The following is a 21,165-nucleotide window of genomic DNA, read 5'->3' on the forward strand; positions in this document are numbered from 1 at the left end:
GGCGTGTCCGTTTTTATTTCGGCTCCCATGTTAACAGGTTGGAGTTTGCACACTGCCTGTGTGAGACACGCGTCTCAGATGCGGTTCGAGCCACGCGGAAAACGCGTGCATGCTAGAAATAGAACCGACGCCGTGTTCAAGCAACTGGACTGTTCTCTGGCTAGAGCGCAGAACAGCGGAGTTTGTATGGACCGAAGTGCATGCCTGAGCTTGTGTTTTGGGTTAAGCTGCGTTGCTTTGACATTGTGGAAAATAGAATAATAGTAGAAACAAAATGTATTAGCCTTTTTACCCCTTATTATCAATCTAAATTAATCTCGTTTTTAATTTAACTTAATTTAGTTTTTCTTTATTTAAATTTCGTTTTTCTTTATTTAAATTTCGTTTTTCTTTATTTAAATTTCGTTTCTCTTTATTTAAATCTACCCTTTACTGTGTCAGTAATTTGTTAGTCAGAAAAATATTAGACTACCTTAAAAGTATTGCTTAATTTAACAGACGTGTGCGTTTTATATCACTGCAGTGTCCGTTCTCGGAGCATAAGCCCTGCCGGCGTGAGGTGCGCCGCTTCTCGCTCGCGCTGTTCTGTAGTTTACTAAAAGTTTATTAATTCTAAACGTGCGGCGTCTCGCGTGTCCATCTATAGGCTATTGCACCAAATGCGACACTACACTCCCTTGTGAAGTCAATTGGATGAACGGTTCTCGAAATAATCAAAATGCAAACAGACATTTTGCAGACGCTTTTATCAAAAGCGACTTACATTGCATTTCAAGGTACACATTAACAATCTTATCAGTTCTTGCTTTGAACCCATGAACACACACACACACACACACACACACACGGAATGACCTTTGTCTTGTTTAATAATAATACAAATGATGATGATAATAATATCATCATCATTGATTTTTTTTAATTATTACTGTCAATATTAATAATAATAGTTGATTTTTTTTTTTTTTTCAAAGGTTGTTTTCATATCTTAAGTTTGTATTTTTATATATTATATTTATCAGAACTGTTCATGTTTTGTTACGCGTTTCTGGATTTTTTTTAAATATATATATATATCGGCTGATATATTGGAATATCGGATTTTAAAATCACCAAATATTTGTATCGGTATCGGCCTTAAAAATCCTTTATCGGTCGGGCTCTAGTCTAAAGTGCTGGAAAAGAGAGAGTTAAAAGTTTCTGTTGCAATATCGAGTTCTTCTAAGCTATCTGGGATGCTGAGATGATGAAACTGATCAGGAAGATTATTGATAAAGCAATCTTTAGTGGCAGAAGTGATAGGTCTAACATATTTGAAACATGGAGTCGGCTTTGCAGCCTTGGCTAAATGTAATTTACATAAGACTAGATAATGATCTGAGATATCATCGCTCTGCTGCAGAATTTCAACGGCATCAACATTTATTCCATGTGATAATATTAGATCTAGAGTATGATTACTACAATGAGTAGGTCCTGACACATGTTGTCTAACTCCAATAGAGTTTACAATGTCTTTAAATGCCAATCCCAATGCATCTTTTTCATTATCGATGTGTATATTAAAATCACCAACAATTAGTACTTTATCTGCAGTCAATATTCATTTTGATAGAAAGTCCGCAAATTCTTTGATAAAATCTTTATGGTGCCCTGGTGGCCTGTATACAGTAGCCAACACAAATCTCAAACGTGAATTATCATTTATACTATATATTTTTACATTAAGTACTAACACTTCAAAAGAATTATATTTAAAACTTGATTTCTTAGTGGTTTTGAAAATATTACTATAAATTACAGCAACTCCTCCCCCTTTGCGTTTCAGACGAGGCTCATGTTTATAACAGTAATCTCGCGGGGTGGACTCATTTAAAGTAATGTAATCGTTTGGTTTTAGCCAGGTTTCTGTCAAACACAGCACATCTAGGTTATTATCTGAAATCATATCATTAACAATGAGTGCTTTTGAAGTAAGCGATCGAATATTCAGCAACCCAAGCTTTAGCATTTGCTCATCTGTATTATAGCTGTTTTTTATTTGTTGAACATCAATTAAATTTTTAACCTTAGATGGGTTAAAACGTTTTTTGGATTTCCAAATTCGGGGAACAGACTCAGTCTCTATATGATGATAGCTAGGTGAAAGAGGCTCTATGTGATGGGATTTATCTGACCTTGGTGACGCGAGGCCGCTAGCAGACAGTCGGTTTAGCCAGTCTGTCTGCTTCCTGACCTGAGCCCCAAAAATAAAAAATAAAAAAATATATATAATAATAATAATAAAAAAATAATAAAATATATATATTTTATTTTAATGGTAAAATGGTCAAGACGTGATGGTATTCATAACGGTAAATGCTGAATAATTGAATACAGCACATGTGTGAGCAGTCTCCTTTCATAGAATTTAAAATAGACTAATTTGTTGTTTTATCCATGTTTTATGTGGTTGCATTTATTGTTTTATCCATTTTCATGGTTTCCATTTTCAAGTTGCACACCTTGTTCTTGTTCTGTTAATCATCCCTGTATGTATTTAAGCCCTCAGTTCTTTCGGTAGAGGGTTCGGTGTCATCTTTAGTTTATGTGTAGTGTGTGCATGTTTACTCCTGCTTATGAGAACGTCTTGTTTGATTGAAGACTTTATATTGGATTTCATTCTGCGTCACACATTTTTGGGTCACACGCGTTATAGCATTTACATTAAGCAAAAAAAAATTGCAAGTAAACAAAAATAAGCCAAAATTTGTTTATAATTCCTGTGCCATCAAAAATAATTTGCCAACGCTATGAATTTAGAAGGGTGTGTTACATACAAATGATTCCTCAGGACAGCCACTGCTGATACCAATGGTTCCTGGCTCCTCCAAGAGATTGAAGTCCTTTTTCTGGAACTGGAAGCCCTTTACACAGCCCTTCAATCCCACCAGGGATGACAGTTCTGGCCTGTGGAACATTCGTATGGCCGGGTTCAGTGTTGGAAATGAGAACTGCTAAGTTATTGGATCAGCCTCTCTACCTGATCTGTGCATTAATATGTAGCCAAGTTTCTCACCTCGAGAGCAGAATGATAGAAGGAGCTCCTCCAATATAGATATCAGAGAATGGTAAGGGTTTCCTTTCACTTTCCATGGACTTGACATGGCTTCTGTCCACTAGCAGAATGATTTTCTTAGAGTGATGATAGATCACAGACACCTGAGACAAAATTCACAACAGGGTGTTTAAAGTTATGCATTGTGTTTTAAAGATATGACTTGATGAATGCCCTGGAAGTGGTATCAAGAAAGCATTACCTCATGATATCGAGCATCGTTGATCTGGAGTTTGGCCAAGTTACTCTCCATGATGACAGGACCATTAGTGAAACCAAAGTCGTACATCAGACGGAGAAATCCATTTTTCAGCTCTAGCACGAAAAAATTGGTCTGTAGAAATCCATCATAAATGCATCAATATATGCACAGAAAAAAATTATTAATTTTACGTAACTGTAGGGTGGTAAGGTAAGGCGTCAGTGAGTAAGTTCAAATGCCTCATAATTCTAGAAAATTATGCACAAATCTATCATATGCTATTATACCATATCTATCATATGCTGCATAATATACAGCAGCCTGTGACTCAAAAAAAAAGGGAGACATATTTTAAGCTTTCAAATTCTTCACATAGCATGTCAAAGCAACCTTATCCAGGTTTCTCTCTCTTTCTATGTACATATATGCGAAAGTATAAAGTATTCAGACCCCTTTTTGCATTTTGATTGTATTGTATTTGTTTACATTTTGTCTTATGCTAAAATGCTTTTTTTTCACATCAATCTACACTCTGGCTCTAATAAACAATGTAATTGCTATCAGATTGCACATGCTGTAAAATTTCATGACTCTGAACTAGTCATTTATGTAACACTTTGCAATAAGTTTCCATTTGTTAACATTAGTAAACTGAAATTGAAAATTGTTTCAGAATTGTTTCTAATTGGCTGTCAATGTTTTTATTATTCATCAGCTGGAAAAAAATCGTTCTGAAAGTGATTCAAACAATGTTGTTTCTCTGTGCTGTTATCTTTATAGCTGCGTTGAGAACTCTGCTAATCTTTTCTATTTAGAAAGATTTTTAAAACTATATCTTTATTGTTATCCTTGGTGTGAACAGGTCTTTTTCTCTGAATACCTCTGAACATGCTCATCCAAAATAATTTCTTCATACATATACTTTACTTTTTCAGTTTTCCAAGAATCAGTCCAAACTAATTAAATAACAACATTTATAATGAAACTATAATTACCTCATTAACCATGAGGAATAGAATGCCATTGTTGGCAACAGTACGAACTTCGATATCAAACCGAGTAACAATGCCAATTTTGCCTCTTCTCTCAATGTTGTTGACTAAAGCAAAGCCACTGCCATCAAACAAATAACTTGTCACACGGCTCTGAGAGAAAGCCAACTTATGCCTGGAAAAAACAGAGAGATTGCAATATATAAACAGACCATATACAGTACAAAGTGCCAAACTTGACCTCATTCAAGCTTTGGAGAGAAAGATCTCAGAAATATCTGACATTTAAAGGGAAGAAATGCAACAATAACAATATACAGTAATTGAGCTATAAAGGACAGCTATAGATCTAGTGCTGAGCGACACATCTTATCATACCTAACATACTAATTTGAATATTTATAAGGCTAATGATACCTGAAATTGTATTCCTGTAATTCTCTGCTTGCAAATGAGGTAGGTATTAGACGACCATATATATCACAATCTTGCTGTGATGTATTTAAATATAAAAGCATAATACAATAATAAAACTAACAAACATTTCACACATATTATATTTGTAAATATAAATTACAAACGGGCTTGTGAAATAAAGTGACAGCTACATTTAGCTAATATTTAAATGCAATCCTTAAGAGAACTGTGGGATGGGGTGGCGGGATAATAGTAAATGGCAAACCAAAATGCATGAAGTGAATGTGAATATTAATCGAGCAGGATAAACTATTAACACCTGAAAGGTGGTATGAAACTGTTTTGCTCCTGCTTTAGGCAGTCTTTACCATAGTGTTTAAGGTTTAAAGCATGAATGGATGTAAGGAAGGTTTACCTGGGACAAGGCATCGATGCAGAAACATCCATTTTGTGAAGTTGCTTAAAGTTGTACAGACTGATGATATCACTATTCAAAGTCTCTAACTCGATGCAACCAACAAAAGGAGCCAAGCTTAAAGCTGGAGGAATCTGGAAGAACATGAAGGACATTTCTGCATAAGAATATGTTACAGTGCAAAAATTCTTAAATCACATTTTCCATTTCCCCATTTGTATGACCTAACTGAGACATTATCCTAACAGAAAAGAGATTTTTTTTTTTTACCTTCACATCAGGAGGAACTCCTCCCACAATGAAAATATTGTCTTTAGGGTCAAGGTCAAACATGGAGTCTGTCCCAGCCCCCTCTCCTTTCTGGATGAACTTCTGCTCTGCTGTGGTGTCTTGACTCGGGACCGTCAGGAACACTTTACCATGGCGACCCAATCTATCAGAAAGAAGGAAAAAAAACAAACACTGATTATAGAAATATTATACGCAGCAAAACTAAAACTAAGATCTATATTCAAATATCAGCATGATCTTCCCTTGGCAAAACATCTGCCAATAAGGATTCATGCATTCATTAGGATTCAATCAATTAGGACTAATGCCAATTAGGATTCAATAGGATTCATGCATTTGATGAATCCTAACAAGGAAAGCAAAACAAATTCACTTTCCCTGGACTATACGGTCAAACAGAGTTTTGGGATTGAGGTCCGTCTCTCGAATCGTCCTGTTCATACATCAGCTTACAGTAGCTGCTCGAATACAGTTTGTATGAACGCATAACTTAAGTCAAGCCCCTTTTCTATTCTTGCAATAGTGACCAATATCACCCGTAAAAAAGTTAAATTACTATGTGATTAATTTAAAGTGATCTAATCGAAAATCATGGTTTCCACCATTTAAACCAGTTTGGCCAATCTTGTTCAGTTGGCTAAAAGCATCGAAAAATTGCAATTTATAACATTTTGTGTGGAGTAATTGATAATGATCTTGAGTTTCTCACGGAAGAGCTTCAGGAGCATAAAAGGAGGAGCGACGACAGTGAAGGACGAGAGAGGACCAGGCCTGGATTTTACTTTGTGTTTTGTTTACGTGTGTGTTACAGTCTTCCGTGAGCGGCTGCCGCTTTTACTTTCGTTTAGGTGTTTGTTTATTTTATGATTATTAAAGTCTGTGAAACGTTCAACGGTTCCCGCCTCCTTCTTCCCTGAACAACATACATTTCAACAATAGTATTTTCACTTGACACCATAGTGATGTGCAGAACACATACTGTACTGGGTAAAACATTATTCTAGGTTATATTCATTTTTCTCTTGTTTTTTTGTATTTTTTTAGAAAGACATCACAATGTTTATAGTAAATAACTAAATTAAACATTGACAAATAAAATGTTCTTAGTTTTATTGTTAGTGAACATTCGAATGTCATAAAGCTAATTTAGCTTTTAGTTATGGTTAAATTAAGTTGTAAAAAGACAAAAAAAAATATTGACCTATATTAGGTAACATTAAGGCTTATGTATAGACAAAATAGATTGATTAAGTATATGGTTAGTTCACTGTGCCTTATTAAAACTGACACAACATTATTTAAAGGGATAGTTCACTTTGAAATTAAATTTTGGTATGTTTTAGCTTACCTCAAGGGCATCCAAGATGTTGGTGTCTTTTTTTCCGCAGTAGTTTCAATTTTGATATCTTTAGGTCAAACCGTTCTTGTCTCTCAGTCATTTGATGCAGGTCTATGGATACTGTCTCAAAGAGCATGCACAGAGTCCAAATTAAAACAATTCCCCATCGTCCAAATTAAACAATTCCCCATCGTAAGTACACATTGATGGCCTAAGACACGAAACGAGCAGTTTGTGTGAGAAAACGAACAGTATTTATATCGTTTTGACCTCTTATACACAGCCACGTCCAAGTGATCTGAGGGCGCGTGCGCTTCCTGCTGTGTGACGTGTACGCAGACTGGTGAATAGATATATACACTAGATGTCGCCTTGTCTACGGCAGTTCATTGGAACGAATGTCTTTAAGGCGACTTCTAGTGCATATATTTCTATACTGCGCCCTCAGATCAGATCACTTGGACGTGGCTGTGTATAAGAGGTCAAAACGATATAAATACTGTTCGTTTTCTCACACAAACCGCTCGTTTCGTGTCTTAGGCCATCAATGTGTACTTACGATGAGGAATTGTTTAATTTGGACGATGGGGAATTGTTTTAATTTGGACTCTGTGCATGCTCTTTGAGACAGTATCCATAGACCTGCATCAAATGACTGAGAGACAAGAACAGTTTGACCTAAAAATATAAAAATTGAAACTACTGCGGAAAAAAAGACACCTACATCTTCGATGCCCTTGAGGTAAGCTAAAACATACCAAAATTTAATTTCAAAGTGAACTATCCCTTTAAACAGAAATCTTGAATATCCGACAGTGGCTTTAACATTTATTTATTTTTTATTATGTTGTGTTTTTATTTTATTATTTTTATTATTGTATTTTGGTGTAATCAGAGAGCAGCATGATGCAGCACCGGTGGAAAAGAGCAACTGAACCTAAAAGCTTCAGACCTCTTCTTTATGTTACTGGAACCTTAAATGAAAAAACTGCTCTGTGTCAACAGAACATTCCTGGAGCACAAGTTAACAAATCTCACTCTCAAAATGTGGGTCCACGTCCTGAATCTTTGTGCTGTAACTATTTAGACTGACACACATATGTGGCTGCTGTGTGTGTGTGTTTGTGGGTTTCGTAGGTTTTCCTAGGTTTTGTCCTCTTAGGTTTCCAAAAGAAAACCATTATTCAAGATCAGATGATGAAAGCAGTTTTTCTACCTCTCCACTTTAACAAGATTGAAGACAGGAGGCCAGGAGCTGACCGGCTTTGAACTGAGTGGAATCTCCACGTCCTCTCCTCCCAGATTGTACACATAAACCAGATTATCGTTCTTTATGGCCAGTCCCATGTAGTCCTTACGTCCCTGCACACACACACACACACACACACACACACACACACACACACACACAAGTAGAATCGACATTTAACAAGACATTCCATTGTGGACAAAAAGTGTTTTTAAGTATTTTTATAGCTCTTTTTATTGAGTCATTACATTTATGATGCAGATGTCCTGTGGTTTAGAAACAAACATTGCAAAGGGGGAGGGAGATGGAAAAGAACTTGGGCTTGAGCCAACAACTAAAAGAAGTGTAAAACCAGCCTGATTTAGGAAGGAATTCACTAAAAGTCATGTGTGCCTGCTGCAATGTTTTAATTAGCCACCTTAATTAAAACTTTGACCGCTGTAATGAGCAAAATAATAAAGTATAGAAGTTAGACATAAGTTCTCAATTTCGCTGAACGTTTTGATCAATGATGGTTTGTTGAAACCTGAGTGCAGACTAACAGGCACCTACCGGTCAGAAGAGGTACTTCAAAAAATCTTTTCAGCTCACTGAATTTCATTCTGTGTGAACACCTGAACTATAAATGCTAAATCTAGTACAGCCAGCGCAGCACCCACAGAAGACGGATGACATCATTAAACAAGAGACTGTCACGAGAAACGTTGTTACATTCTCAGCAAGACACAAACACAACCGTGGCAAGGGAAAAGTCATATGAATAATTATTGTCATACGTGATTACCGACATGATTTAGGGTGCTTTCATATCTGTAGTTCGGTTAATTTGGTCCAGACCAAGGGCAAAAAATTATACATTTTAGCATTTTTCAGCCATTTTGGTTCCTTTTCACACCACACCGATTGCTCTGATCCGAATCAGTTGATGACTTTGGTGAAACGAACCAAAATGCACACAGCGAACTCTACAGAGAGATTAATCTGTGTTAAAGTTAATGAGATAATAAAGTGATTAATTAAGTGATGATTGAGCATTAGTAATGAACACCTGCTGGTAACAAGCAGAAAAAAAATCAATGAGAAGGAGAAACACAAGAACTACAGCTGACTTCCAGCCACAGCCTTAGATGAAATCAACTGAAGATAAAATACATTAAATCTCTCAAGATCTCAGCAGAGGAGGATTAAACAACAGCACTTCCAGCTTCACTTATTACTACCCAGATTTACTTTATTTCAGTCATACGGCTATAGAAGTTCTTATTGAGAATTAACAGGGGTTTACGTGTTGGTGATTTATTGAAAATGTTTGGTCACCATTACGCATAATCAAAATGCACCTGAACACACATCGTTTTCAGACCAGGGCGCAAATGCATTTGCTATTTAAACAACGTGGCGCAGGATGTAAAAATGATAACTTCGTCGGGCTGAAACTAGCAAAAAACACTTGCGTCGTGCTTGGCGCTGCATTGCGCAGGGTTTATAATAGGGCCTAATGTGTTTAATTCCTGAATGGACCAGTGTTTGAATGAATGATAGTCATTCTCTCCCCTAAAAGTTTTCTAACTAGTGCTCACTTGCTTATCTCCGAGGTACAGTAGGAAGCGATCTTCTATCGGGTCTTTGTCTGGGTCCACTCGGATGTAGAAACTGATGGATGTGACCGCCTTCAGCTCATCGAGGTTGGAGTAAGGATGAACCTCTACAGCAGACTGGCCGTTAAACTTCATGGACACTTGCACCTGCAATTAGAGAAAAAAATAAGTATAATAATGCAGTATAATAATAATTGAATGCCATTTCCAATTAAACTTGTATGCCATGCACTTAAATTATTTGTAAATACACACATTTGTAATGATGAAGGTGCAATTTAGTACATTTAAAATGTGAGTTAATATCAAATAACACAGTACAGTTAAAACAACAATCAAGCACTTAATTATGTACTTTAGTATGTTAGTATTTAAAACATGCTCCAAAGTTGCTTCACATAATGTTCTCTTGCAGTGTTGCTTTTTCCATTTAGCATAAGCTTCTTTAAAGGGATGATTCTTAATTTCTACCTAGGGTCCTTTGCACCATGACCTCGAGCCAAACACCCGTCGAGGTCACTTCCGTGATTTGGGAAAAGCCCGTAAAAGTCCTTTGCAAAACTCACAAGTGTAAGGGAAAAGCTAGTGAATTTAACACTCCATAGAAATTTATTGATAATTGGATGATATTCTAAATATTTTTTAAGTGTTGATCTGAAAATACAAGCATTTATAAAACTTTCAAAATTCAGCAAAACGTTTTATTACTCTTGCGTGAAACTTTGTTGACGGATACAACTGTGTACACATGACTGAGCAGAGGATTGTTGTGAGATAGTCAGACACAGTTACTTCAGACTACTGCACAGTCCCTCCAGGATTTCACGATTTTTTTGTGCGATTTTAGTCATTTATACTGTAGAACTGTGTGTAAATCCTGAGTTGAGGGGTCCTGAGCTGCAGTAGGCAATAAGTTAATTATAGTGCGGCGTTTTGCATGGCACCCCCACTGCATATAGCTACGCAATACGAAGTGACCGTTCGAAAGGGAACAACTCGGTTACTAACCTCAATTCCCTGAGAGTAGGGAACGAGTATTGCGTAGTCGGCCGCACTATAGTAACCTGGCAAGTTGTCGCTTCAGACGTTTAACCTGCTAAAATAATGCTATAATAATGCAGAAAACAATATGGCAAAAGAAATCAAAAGTGTTTTAAAAACTTTTGATCTGACTCAACATATACATGGACCCACACACAATCGTGGACACACTCTAGATTTACTTATCAGTAAGGGTCTAAACATTTCATCGATTGTTATTAAGGATGTAGCACTGTCTGATCATTTCTGTATTTTCTTTGATATATTGATCTCTCCTGCCACTGAAGCTAGATCTGTGTCTGTCAAGAAGAGATGCTTAAATGAGAACACTAGTGTCCTATTTATGAAGGCTATATCCTTAACACCAAGCATATCTGCAGACTCTGTTGATTTTCTCCTTGATTCTTTTAACTCAAAAGTTAAAGGTATAATTGATGATATTGCTCCTGTGAAAGTCAGGAAGAAGAGTGGCAGACAAAAAGCACCTTGGAGAAACTCAACAGCTGTGCAAACTATGAAAAGACAATGCAGAAAAGCAGAGCGCATGTGGCGGGAGACTAAACTTGTAGTCCATTATAACATCTACAAAGACAGCCTTCATGCTTTCAATATGGAACTAGGCAAAGCTAGACAGACTTTCTTCTCAAATATTATAAACAGCAATTTAAACAACACACGCACTCTTTTTGCTACTGTAGAGAGACTGACAAACCCCCCAAGCCAGATTCCCAGTGAAATGCTCTCAGAGAACAAGTGCAGTGAGTTTGCTTCTTTCTTCTCTGAGAAAATCAGTAATATCAGAAAGGTGATCAGCACATGCTTGAGTTGCTCTGGGGTCAGACAGATCAAACCACCTGAGAAAGTAGTTACTATGTCTGATTTCAAAGAAATTGATGGCAAAATTTTGGAAGAAACTGTACAGCACCTTAAAACATCAACATGCGCTCTTGACACACTTCCCACATCATTTGTCAAAAGTGTGTTAAACAGTTTAGAAGCAGATCTTCTAGAAGTGGTAAATGTCTCACTTCACTCTGGGAGTTTTCCATACTCCCTGAAAACTGCAGTTGTCAAACCCCTCCTGAAAAAGAGCAATCTGGATAAGACCATATTAAGCAACTATAGGCCGATCTCAAATCTTCCTTTCATAGGCAAGATCATTGAAAAAGTTGTCTTCAATCAGCTGAACAAATTCTTAAGCTCGAATGGATACTTTGACAATTTTCAGTCTGGTTTCCGACCACACCACAGCACAGAGACAGCGCTCATAAAGATAATAAACGATATTCGCTTAAATACTGATTCAGGCAAACTATCAGTGCTGGTGTTACTCGACCTCAGTGCTGCATTTGACACTGTCGATCATAACATACTTCTTGACAGGCTGGAAAACTGGGTGGGGCTTTCTGGGATAGTCCTAAAATGGTTCAGGTCATACTTAGATGGGAGAGGTTATTATGTGAGTATAGGAGACCATAAGTCTGAGTGGACATCCATGACATGCGGAGTACCTCAAGGCTCAATTCTTGCGCCACTCCTGTTCAACCTGTATATGCTCCCAATGAGCCAAATAATGAGAAAGAACCAAATTTCTTACCACAGTTATGCAGACGACACACAGCTCTACTTAGCCCTATCGCCTAACGATTACAGCCCCATTGACTCCCTGTGCCAATGCATTGATGAAGTCAAAAGTTGGATGTGTCAAAACTTTCTTCAGTTAAACATAGACAAAACTGAAGTCATTGCGTTTGGAAACAAAGATGAAGTTCTCAAGGTGAATGCATACCTTCACTCTAGGGGTCAAACAACTAAAAATCAAGTCAGGAATCTTGGTGTGACACTAGAGTCAGACCTTAGTTTCAGTAGTCATGTCAAAGCAATAACTAAATCAGCATACTATCATCTGAAAAATATTGCAAGAATTAGATGCTTTGTTTCCAGACAAGACTTAGAGAAACTTGTTCATGCTTTCATCACCAGCAGGGTGGATTATTGTAATGGACTCCTCACTGGCCTTCCCAAAAAGACCATAAGACAGTTGCAGCTCATACAGAACGCTGCCGCCAGGATTCTGAGCAGAACTAGAAAATATGAACATATCACACCAGTCCTCAGGTCTTTACACTGGCTCCCAGTTAGATTTAGGATTGATTTTAAAGTATTATTGCTGGTATATAAATCATTCAAAGGCCTAGGACCTCAATACATTGCAGATATGCTCACTGAATATAAACCCAACAGATCACTCAGATCACTAGGATCATATCAGCTAGAAATACTTAGGTTCACTCAAAGCATGGTGAATCTTCTTTTAGCTATTATGCCAGCCGCAGCTGGAACCAGCTTCCAGAGGAGATCAGACGTGCTCCTACAATAGTCACATTCAAATCCAGACTCAAAACACTTCTGTTTAGCTATGCATTTACTGAATGAGCACTGTGCCAATGTTCGTCCGACTGTTTGTACTGTACTGTATTTTATTTTTTTATTTTTCTTAACTGTTTTAATTATTCTTATTTCTTTTTATTATTTTAATTTCTTTTATGTAAAGCACTTTGAATTGCCATTGTGTATGAAATGTGCTATATAAATAAACTTGCCTTGCCTTGCCTTGCCTTGCCTAAAATGGCATTTTTCGGGGACTAATATAGACCTTATGTAGCTCTGCCACTTTTCAGCGCTGCACTCGTTGTCTTTTGTCTTCCGGTTTGTATTTTCACAGCGATCTTGCGTATAATGAATGAATGGCTCGTTTTAAAATCTTCCCGGTCTACTGACATTTGTTAAGACATCTGCTTTAAACATTACAGTCCTCATGATAACTTTCGTTAACTTTACATTAAAGCTAGGGTAGGTAAGATTTTTCTAAAAAAAAAACATTCCCAATTTGTTTAAACTGTCTTTATATACCAATACATAATTAAAATGTAAGTACTCTAAAAAAGAAAGTATAAAAATCGAGTGTCTGTAGACCTCTCACGACCATTCCATTCATGAATTCCATTCACTCCACCCCCTCCCTTCTGGGCTCCTTCTAAAGCCACGCCCCCAAAACACATGAACGTGCGACGCCAAACGCTCAGGCTCAGCTGAAGACGCATTTATTTACCTGAGACGGAGAGGAAGGAGCGCAGTGCATGCAGTGACATCATGTCAGAATCACATGTAATAAAATACCTAACTTTATCACTATGAATATAAACAAATATGATGGCTTTTAGTACTCACTATCAAGCTAGCATATCGATACTGGTAAAGTTTAAAATATATTTTGTTTGATTCGGTAACGAGCTATATTTAGGCTATAGGTAACGAGCTATATTTATAAGGCAAAGCTAGGTTGCATTGATACACGTTTTTCCATTACCATCAGTTAAAATGTGATGAAGGTGAATTTCGTGTAAGAGTCATAACATATACGGTGTTTTGCATGTAAGAGTTTCCATGATGAAAACATTGTTGACTCTGATGAGGACTAACGTTACACTCCGGTGACAAGTACCGCATCGTCGGTTCGAGGACAGGTCCACTCCGGGGTCGAGGGCAAAGCAGAGGAGGTCGTTCAAGAGTGCGGGCAGGGTCCGAGGAAGTAGTTTAGCAAAGTAGCAAAGCTGGCATTGGTACTTTTTGCTGCATTTTTTCAGCCATTGTGCCGCAAACTCCTGCTTACTCTGTGTAGTGAGCTGAATATTTCCGGGAACGGTGACATGTGATGAGTGCACGCAGGGCTGTGCACGCAGTGGTGCTCGGGGACGAGACATGAAGGCATCTGATTGGTTCTTTACATTCGCACCGAATGGCAGTGATTGGTCAGAGTTTTTACTGTCCTACAGCTGCTACAGAGGTCAGATTTTTTTTCATTCCTTTTTCTGAACACATAATGTATTGACTACTATCAGAATGGAAGGACCATTTCACCCAGTATAAAAAAAAATGTTTCTGAACAGGATTACCTACCCTACCTTTAAGTAAATCCACTTCAAGAACTAATTACTCCTGGACAGCAATGCCATAGAAATATACAGAGCGACCGCAAAAACCGAAGTTCAAAGACAATATTCTAAAGATGGCAGCGCCCTCATTTCTCTGGCGCATAAGGTCTATAGGCTAAGGCCGCGCCCCCTCGGCCCGCGCCATTGGATGTGCAGTTGCCGCAGCACAGCCAATGAGTGAGCCAGACACTCACTGTGCTAGCTGTGCAGCTGCAAAATGCGTTTTACATTATAGGCTTCAGTAAATCGAGGAAAAGGAGTTTCCCCTTTTCCCGCAACATCTGTATCCACGTAAAAATGCACTGAAACTTTAATTAAACTAGAGATATTTCAATTGGGTGATTATAATTTAATGTTTTGTGAGGTCTTTTTCATTTTTGTTATTAGTTTCCGGTTAAATTAGGAATTATGCAGGATCGAAAAAAAATGCGACATTTTGTTGATTTTGCGTTGTATTCAGCGATCGCGGAATCGTGAAAAACTGGAGGGACTGACTGCAGATTTAAAAGATAGGACAAGATGCCAAACACATGTACCTATCCCGGCAGCTAAAAATAATTTACCTGTGTATGTGGCCTTTTGTCATAACTCTTTGAACATGATAATCCTTGCCTCAGTTCCTGTTTCTATGGTCAGAGCAACTTTTTTGATTGGTGCATCTCATGTCTGGATTATGGGTAATTCTTCACAGAATATTTTGTGTAGTTCGTTAACTTTTGTTAGGTCAGTGTCGAAAGGCTTATGAATAAAAAAATCTGAATGGAGATTCTGAATGTGACTTAATGTATTTAGTTAGGGAAAGTTAGCCATTTTTTTGCCAGTCTGCAAAAAAATTTCTTACCAATAGCTTTTTTTACCATGTGTTCCTATAGGTGTCTAGTAACACCTCCCAATTTATCCACGGCCAAATCCTCGGGGAAACGCCTGGAGAGGCGATCAAAGTTGGGGTGCCCAGACGGCCTGTATAAAAAGAATGCATTTTTTAAAAAAAAAATTTTTTTTTTACCAATATTACCTTTTGAGATGTCTAACTAGGGGTTTTTAGGGGTGCTGAATCTATCCCAGCCATTAGTTTTGAGTAAAAATGACTCCAAGTCCATAAAAATCCATAAAAAGTGGTTTTATTGAACAATTACAAAATAAATGAGGTTTTATTAACAAAGTTCGGGAGGAGCACGTTCATAATAATTAACACAAGTGGAGAGCACTCAGCAATCAATGGTAAGAGGTATATATACATTCAGCTGTCTCACCTCAATCCATTGACAGTTTTGCAGCATCCCCCCACCACCCCTTCTCCACACTTCTAGTCCTAAAAACTTACATACGGGGGGAGTACTCTGGGTTCGGGCTGAACTCCGAGCTCGGAGCCCTCCCTCCGGACAGCACGCCAAATACGCATTAAACTTTACCCCCTCAAATTGTATGTAAGTGTGAACTCGTGAAAACTTACTAAAACAGTTTAAAATTTGACAAACTTCATCCAACTCCCCTACAACTCCCTCACTTCTGTTATCATCTGGCTGGCAGATGTTCTGGCAAGAGTTACCATGACAGTTCCCACAAACAGAAATACGCTTGACGCCTTGCTTTTTACAGCAGCACCTGAGAGTGTCACAGTCCCCTGCACAGTTGCAGCTGACAAACTTCAGAAGGTAGTCTGGTGCAATAGGATCTGTTGTAGGGACTGGTGCATATAACCTTGGTCTCCTTGTTTCCATTCATACTCAAGGACATCCAGTGATGGACTTTGTAGCAGTAGCCAATCTCTGGTCTGGAGATAAGATGATATCATCAGCAAGCGGGCACTTGCTGATGATATCAAATCTTAAGTCTTCCAAATCTTCAGGTGGATTTCCGCAGAATATGAGCTTGAACAGTTCGCAGCCAGCTTTGATGATGTCACTTTTCTTGGCTCTGATGTCATTGAACACATTACCACCGAAATGACTTTGAAGCTGTTATATTAAGGTACAATTCTTGCATAGTGTGCCTTTAATCATTGTTTATACTGTATGTCTATGTGGTGTTTGTAATGTGCTTTAAGACAAATCATGTGTAAATTCATGTCAACACCATTGCTGAGTATTTCCTCCTTAAAACGCAAGTTATGTCCATAACTATGGTTATATGAGACCGAACGATGACCGTCACCAGGGTCTTCCCTTGAATGACGCCATTCTTCCGCCTGTCCTCGAGACCTAATATCAACAATGTCAGGTGACTGACCTTAGGGGTTGGCTATATAACATCCAGGTGAGCCAAACACTTCCTCTTGCCTGGTTCGTCCCGAAGGTTACATAGGATGGTGACGGTCACATCGTTAGGTCTCATAGATCCATAGTTATGAACATAACTTACAATCTATTTCGACCTCACTCACTCACCACGGTCTTCCCTTGGATGACTTATACCACCAGGGTCCCTCCCCTGTCTATTTAACCACAGATAAAACAGCAGACCCCAAAGAATTCGGATTTGCCACATTAATCCTTTAAAATCTCATGAGCGTGCATGGGCTGCTCCAAGAGGCTGCAGCACAGATGTCTGAGAGTGAGTGCCGCCTAGAAAGTAGCCATGCTCCTGGTAGAGTGAGCAACCAGATCACCAGGGATAGGTCGATTTTGGCTTACATAAGCTTGTGAAATTACATCCACTATCCAATGAGACAATCATTGCTTAGACACAGGTTTGCCTGCAAACTTCTTGCCAAAGCATACGAAAAGTTGTGTGTGTGACTGCCACAATTGATGAGTACGCTCATTGTATGTGTGCAATGCTCTAATAGGACATAGAGGAAAAACTATCCAACCCTGCACCCGAACAAAGGCGATCTGGATGGAAAGCATCAAGCTCAATATCCTGATTTATTTTACTAGGCTTAAGGACCTTGGGTAGAAATGACAGGTTTGGACCCGTAAACGGTTTGCACCCTTTAAGAAATTGAGACACCTAAAGGGTGTTTGCCAATATTTACACCATCCACTAACATGAAAGTGGGAGATGGCTGCAATGTAGACCTTTATGGTATTGACTGATTTCCCCGAATCCATCAATGATTGAAGAAAACGAACAACCTAACTGGTGTCACTCTTGGCCGGATCTAATTGTCAATCGTGACATCATGTTTAGAATATTCGCCACTTGCTAGAGTAGTTACTCCACATAGATGGTGCCTTAAAACTATTTATTGTCCTCAATACAGCTTCATCTAAGTCTTCAGAGAGGGACTGAGCAAAGGCCATGCCCACAGTTGTAGTATCTCTGCTCTTGGGTGCCAGATTTGGCCCTCCGCCTGGGAGAGGAGATCAGCTCTCTTTGGAAACTGCTAAGGGTAACCTTGGACCAACGATGCGTCGAGATATTTAAATGAGGAGAAAACCCCCGCAATCCTCAGGGACGTGAAGCACCTGCACAAAAACGTGACGGATTGTAACTAATCTATCCTGTAATCAAAAATGTGCTCTACCGCGTTGGTCCAGGTGAGGCAAGAAAGGCAAGAGGAGGTGGTTGGTTCACCTGGATGTTATGTAGCCAACCCCTAAGGTCAGTCACCTGACATTGTTGATATTAGGTCTCGAGCAGAGGTGGACAGTAACAAAGTACATTTACTTGAGTACTGTACTTTTGTACACTTTTTGAGTATCTGTACTTTACTTGAGTATTATTTTTTATGGAAACTTTTTACTTCACTACATTTGAAAGACAAATATCGTACTTTTTACTCCACAACATTTCTGTAAAGGTCCTTGAGTAGAAAGTAACGTCAAAACGGGGATGGTTTTGGTTGCAAGGGTTGCATATTGGTTGGAAATGAAAGTCGGGTTGACGTCAGAACTCGACTGATGTTGGTTTCTGACCAAGGTTATATGCACCAGTCCCTACAACAGATCCTATTGCACCAGACTACCTTCTGAAGTTTGTCAGCTGCAACTGTGCAGGGGACTGTGACACTCTCAGGTGCTGCTGTAAAAAGCAAGGCGTCAAGCGTATTTCTGTTTGTGGGAACTGTCATGGTAACTCTTGCCAGAACATCTACCAGCCAGATGATAACAGAAGTGAGGGAGTTGTAGGGGAGTTGGATGAGGTTTGTTAAATTTTAAACTGTTTTAGTACGTTTTCACGAGTTCACACTTACATACAATTTGAGGGGGTAAAGTTTAATGCGTATTTGGCGTGCTGTCCGGAGGGAGGGCTCCGAGCTCGGAGTTCAGCCCGAACCCAGAGTACTCCCCCCGTATGTAAGTTTTTAGGACTAGAAGTGTGGAGAAGGGGTGGTGGGGGGATGCTGCAAAACTGTCAATGGATTGAGGTGAGACAGCTGAATGTATATATATCTCTTACCATTGATTGCTGAGTGCTCTCCACTTGTGTTAATTATTATGAACGTGCTCCTCCCGAACTTTGTTAATAAAACCTCATTTATTTTGTAATTGTTCAATAAAACCACTTTTTATGGATTTTTATGGACTTGGAGTCATTTTTACTCAAAACTAATGGCTGGGATAGATTCAGCACCCCTAAAAACCCCTAGTTAGACATCTCAAAAGGTAATATTGGTAAAAAAAAAAAATTTTTTTAAAATGCATTCTTTTTATACAGGCCGTCTGGGCACCCCAACTTTGATCGCCTCTCCAGGCGTTTCCCCGAGGATTTGGCCGAGGATAAATCGGGAGGTGTTTTAGACACCTATAGGAACACATGTTAAAAAAAGCTATTGGTAAGAATTTTTTTTGCAGATTGGCAAAAAAAAATGCCTAACTTTCCCTAACTAATTGTGCTCTACAAGTGGGTCAGTCAAAATGATGTTTATGTTTATTGCCTGATGTACCTTCTTCGCTACACTGCGGGCCTGTGCGATGAGTTCTCTGATTTTCATGATGTTTGTGGAGACATTATTCACAGGTTTTTTCTCTTCAACCACACGCAGCTTATCAAGTAGCTCTGGCACGATCTCTGACAGGTCCTCGACTAAACACATACAAATACACACACACAAGGAGAGAGAGAGAGAGAGAGTGAATGAGTGAGTGAGTAACAAATCATTAGCAACAATCTTAATCCTGCAAAAATTTAAAAAAAAAAAAAAGCCAACATGCACAATATCTCTGTTCCAAAGAACTGCTGCGGCAATGTTGACAGTTGCCTTCTGGTCATGGAAACACAAGTAATTAATCTGGAATGCTTTATCCACCTTATTTTTCAATGTAGTAAACTATTTCCTGTGGATGTGCAATATTTCCAATTCATTAGCTGCTTTAGGCTATATAAATAACTAGAAGAATAAGAAAGTGAAGTAAATGGTAAAACTATTTGCAATACAAACCAGTGTGTGATATTTCTTATTTCTACTTCTCGGTTGGTGGTCAGTTTGTGTGTAAATGTACGTTTCTGATGAACTTTTCCACTTTTGATGTCATTTGTAGCAAGAAATTAGTATTAATTAAAATTAAATATTTGCTTAGTTATCACCAAAGCTCTCACTATTTTTCTGTAGATCATTAAACCGTTAAACCATTATCATTAAACATTAATGATAATGTTTATGTCAACATTAATGATCCGTTAATGATAAACGGATCATTAAACCGTTTATTAATTTTAAATGCCTCAAAAGTCACATGTGCATTAGAGGAATACGTTTATGCTGAAATAAGCATAGATATGGCAAACCCAAATAATATATATATTTTATTAATTAGTTTTAGTTACTTTTAACTATTTTAAAGCAATATTTTAAATTATCAATTAGCAATATTCTAATTTATAACAACATTTGGTAACACTTTACAATACGGGTGCACTGATATGCATTAATTCATGCTTAACTAATGCACAGATAATCATGTGTTAATGTATGACTCATGAAGAACTAAACCATTAATTAATGATTACTGCATCAGATTGCCGAGTTCACGCGCATAGGTTTAGTTACCTATGATCACGCGCGTGAACTCGGCAATCGATTACTTTGGACTTCAACCGAAAACAGGATGTAAACACAGGTATTTGCGCTGGCTTAAATAACATCATTTTTATACATATCTTTCACATCTACTGCAGTCAGATTCACTCGTGTTCACTCAGAAGGAATCACTCACATTTTCTGTGCACTTGTAATGACACATCAAGGATGTTAAGAGGCTAAAAGCAGGTTTAGTACTTGCCCCATTGAAGTCAACAGGGTGCAAATTTTAAAAATAGAATAACTCGGTGTAGGCAACACCGATTTTTGTCGTTGTTCTCTGTATTGACAGCACTCCAAATGTACAAAAAAATGAGCTCAATGTTAAAATTGACCGGAGTTCTCCTTTAAGTTGGGCTGCACACAAATATCAGCACACCAGAATCTGAACTCCTGACCGCTGTTACACTGTGTTTAAACTGGACGAGACTAGCTGTCTGCACTGGACATGACAGACCATTGCAAGTCCATTTGTCCTTCGTAACAGAACTAGCACAAGAGCTCGGAGTACGTCAGAAATAGAATGTGGCATCAGTTTACTGTCGGGGTTTTGTCGTGTAGCGT

General features: G+C 38.2%; 1 protein-coding gene across 1 annotated transcript in view; it reads right to left on the reverse strand.

Moving 5' to 3' along the window:
- Positions 1-21,165, reverse strand: part of lama4 (laminin, alpha 4) — a 251,052-nt gene that overhangs the window by 115,535 nt on the left and 114,352 nt on the right. Inside the window, exons 20-28 of the mRNA XM_081378769.1 lie at positions 19,468-19,607; positions 9,583-9,747; positions 7,970-8,115; positions 5,394-5,556; positions 5,124-5,257; positions 4,295-4,466; positions 3,300-3,431; positions 3,059-3,201; positions 2,820-2,949 (exon numbers count right to left, since the gene is read on the reverse strand). Coding sequence (XP_081234895.1) covers positions 2,820-2,949; positions 3,059-3,201; positions 3,300-3,431; positions 4,295-4,466; positions 5,124-5,257; positions 5,394-5,556; positions 7,970-8,115; positions 9,583-9,747; positions 19,468-19,607 — 1,325 coding nt within the window. The remainder of the gene's footprint in view (positions 1-2,819; positions 2,950-3,058; positions 3,202-3,299; positions 3,432-4,294; positions 4,467-5,123; positions 5,258-5,393; positions 5,557-7,969; positions 8,116-9,582; positions 9,748-19,467; positions 19,608-21,165) is intronic.

This window comes from Scardinius erythrophthalmus, assembly GCF_964197995.2.
Source record: "Scardinius erythrophthalmus genome assembly, chromosome: 11".
In the NCBI taxonomy this organism is placed as follows: domain Eukaryota; kingdom Metazoa; phylum Chordata; class Actinopteri; order Cypriniformes; family Leuciscidae; genus Scardinius; species Scardinius erythrophthalmus.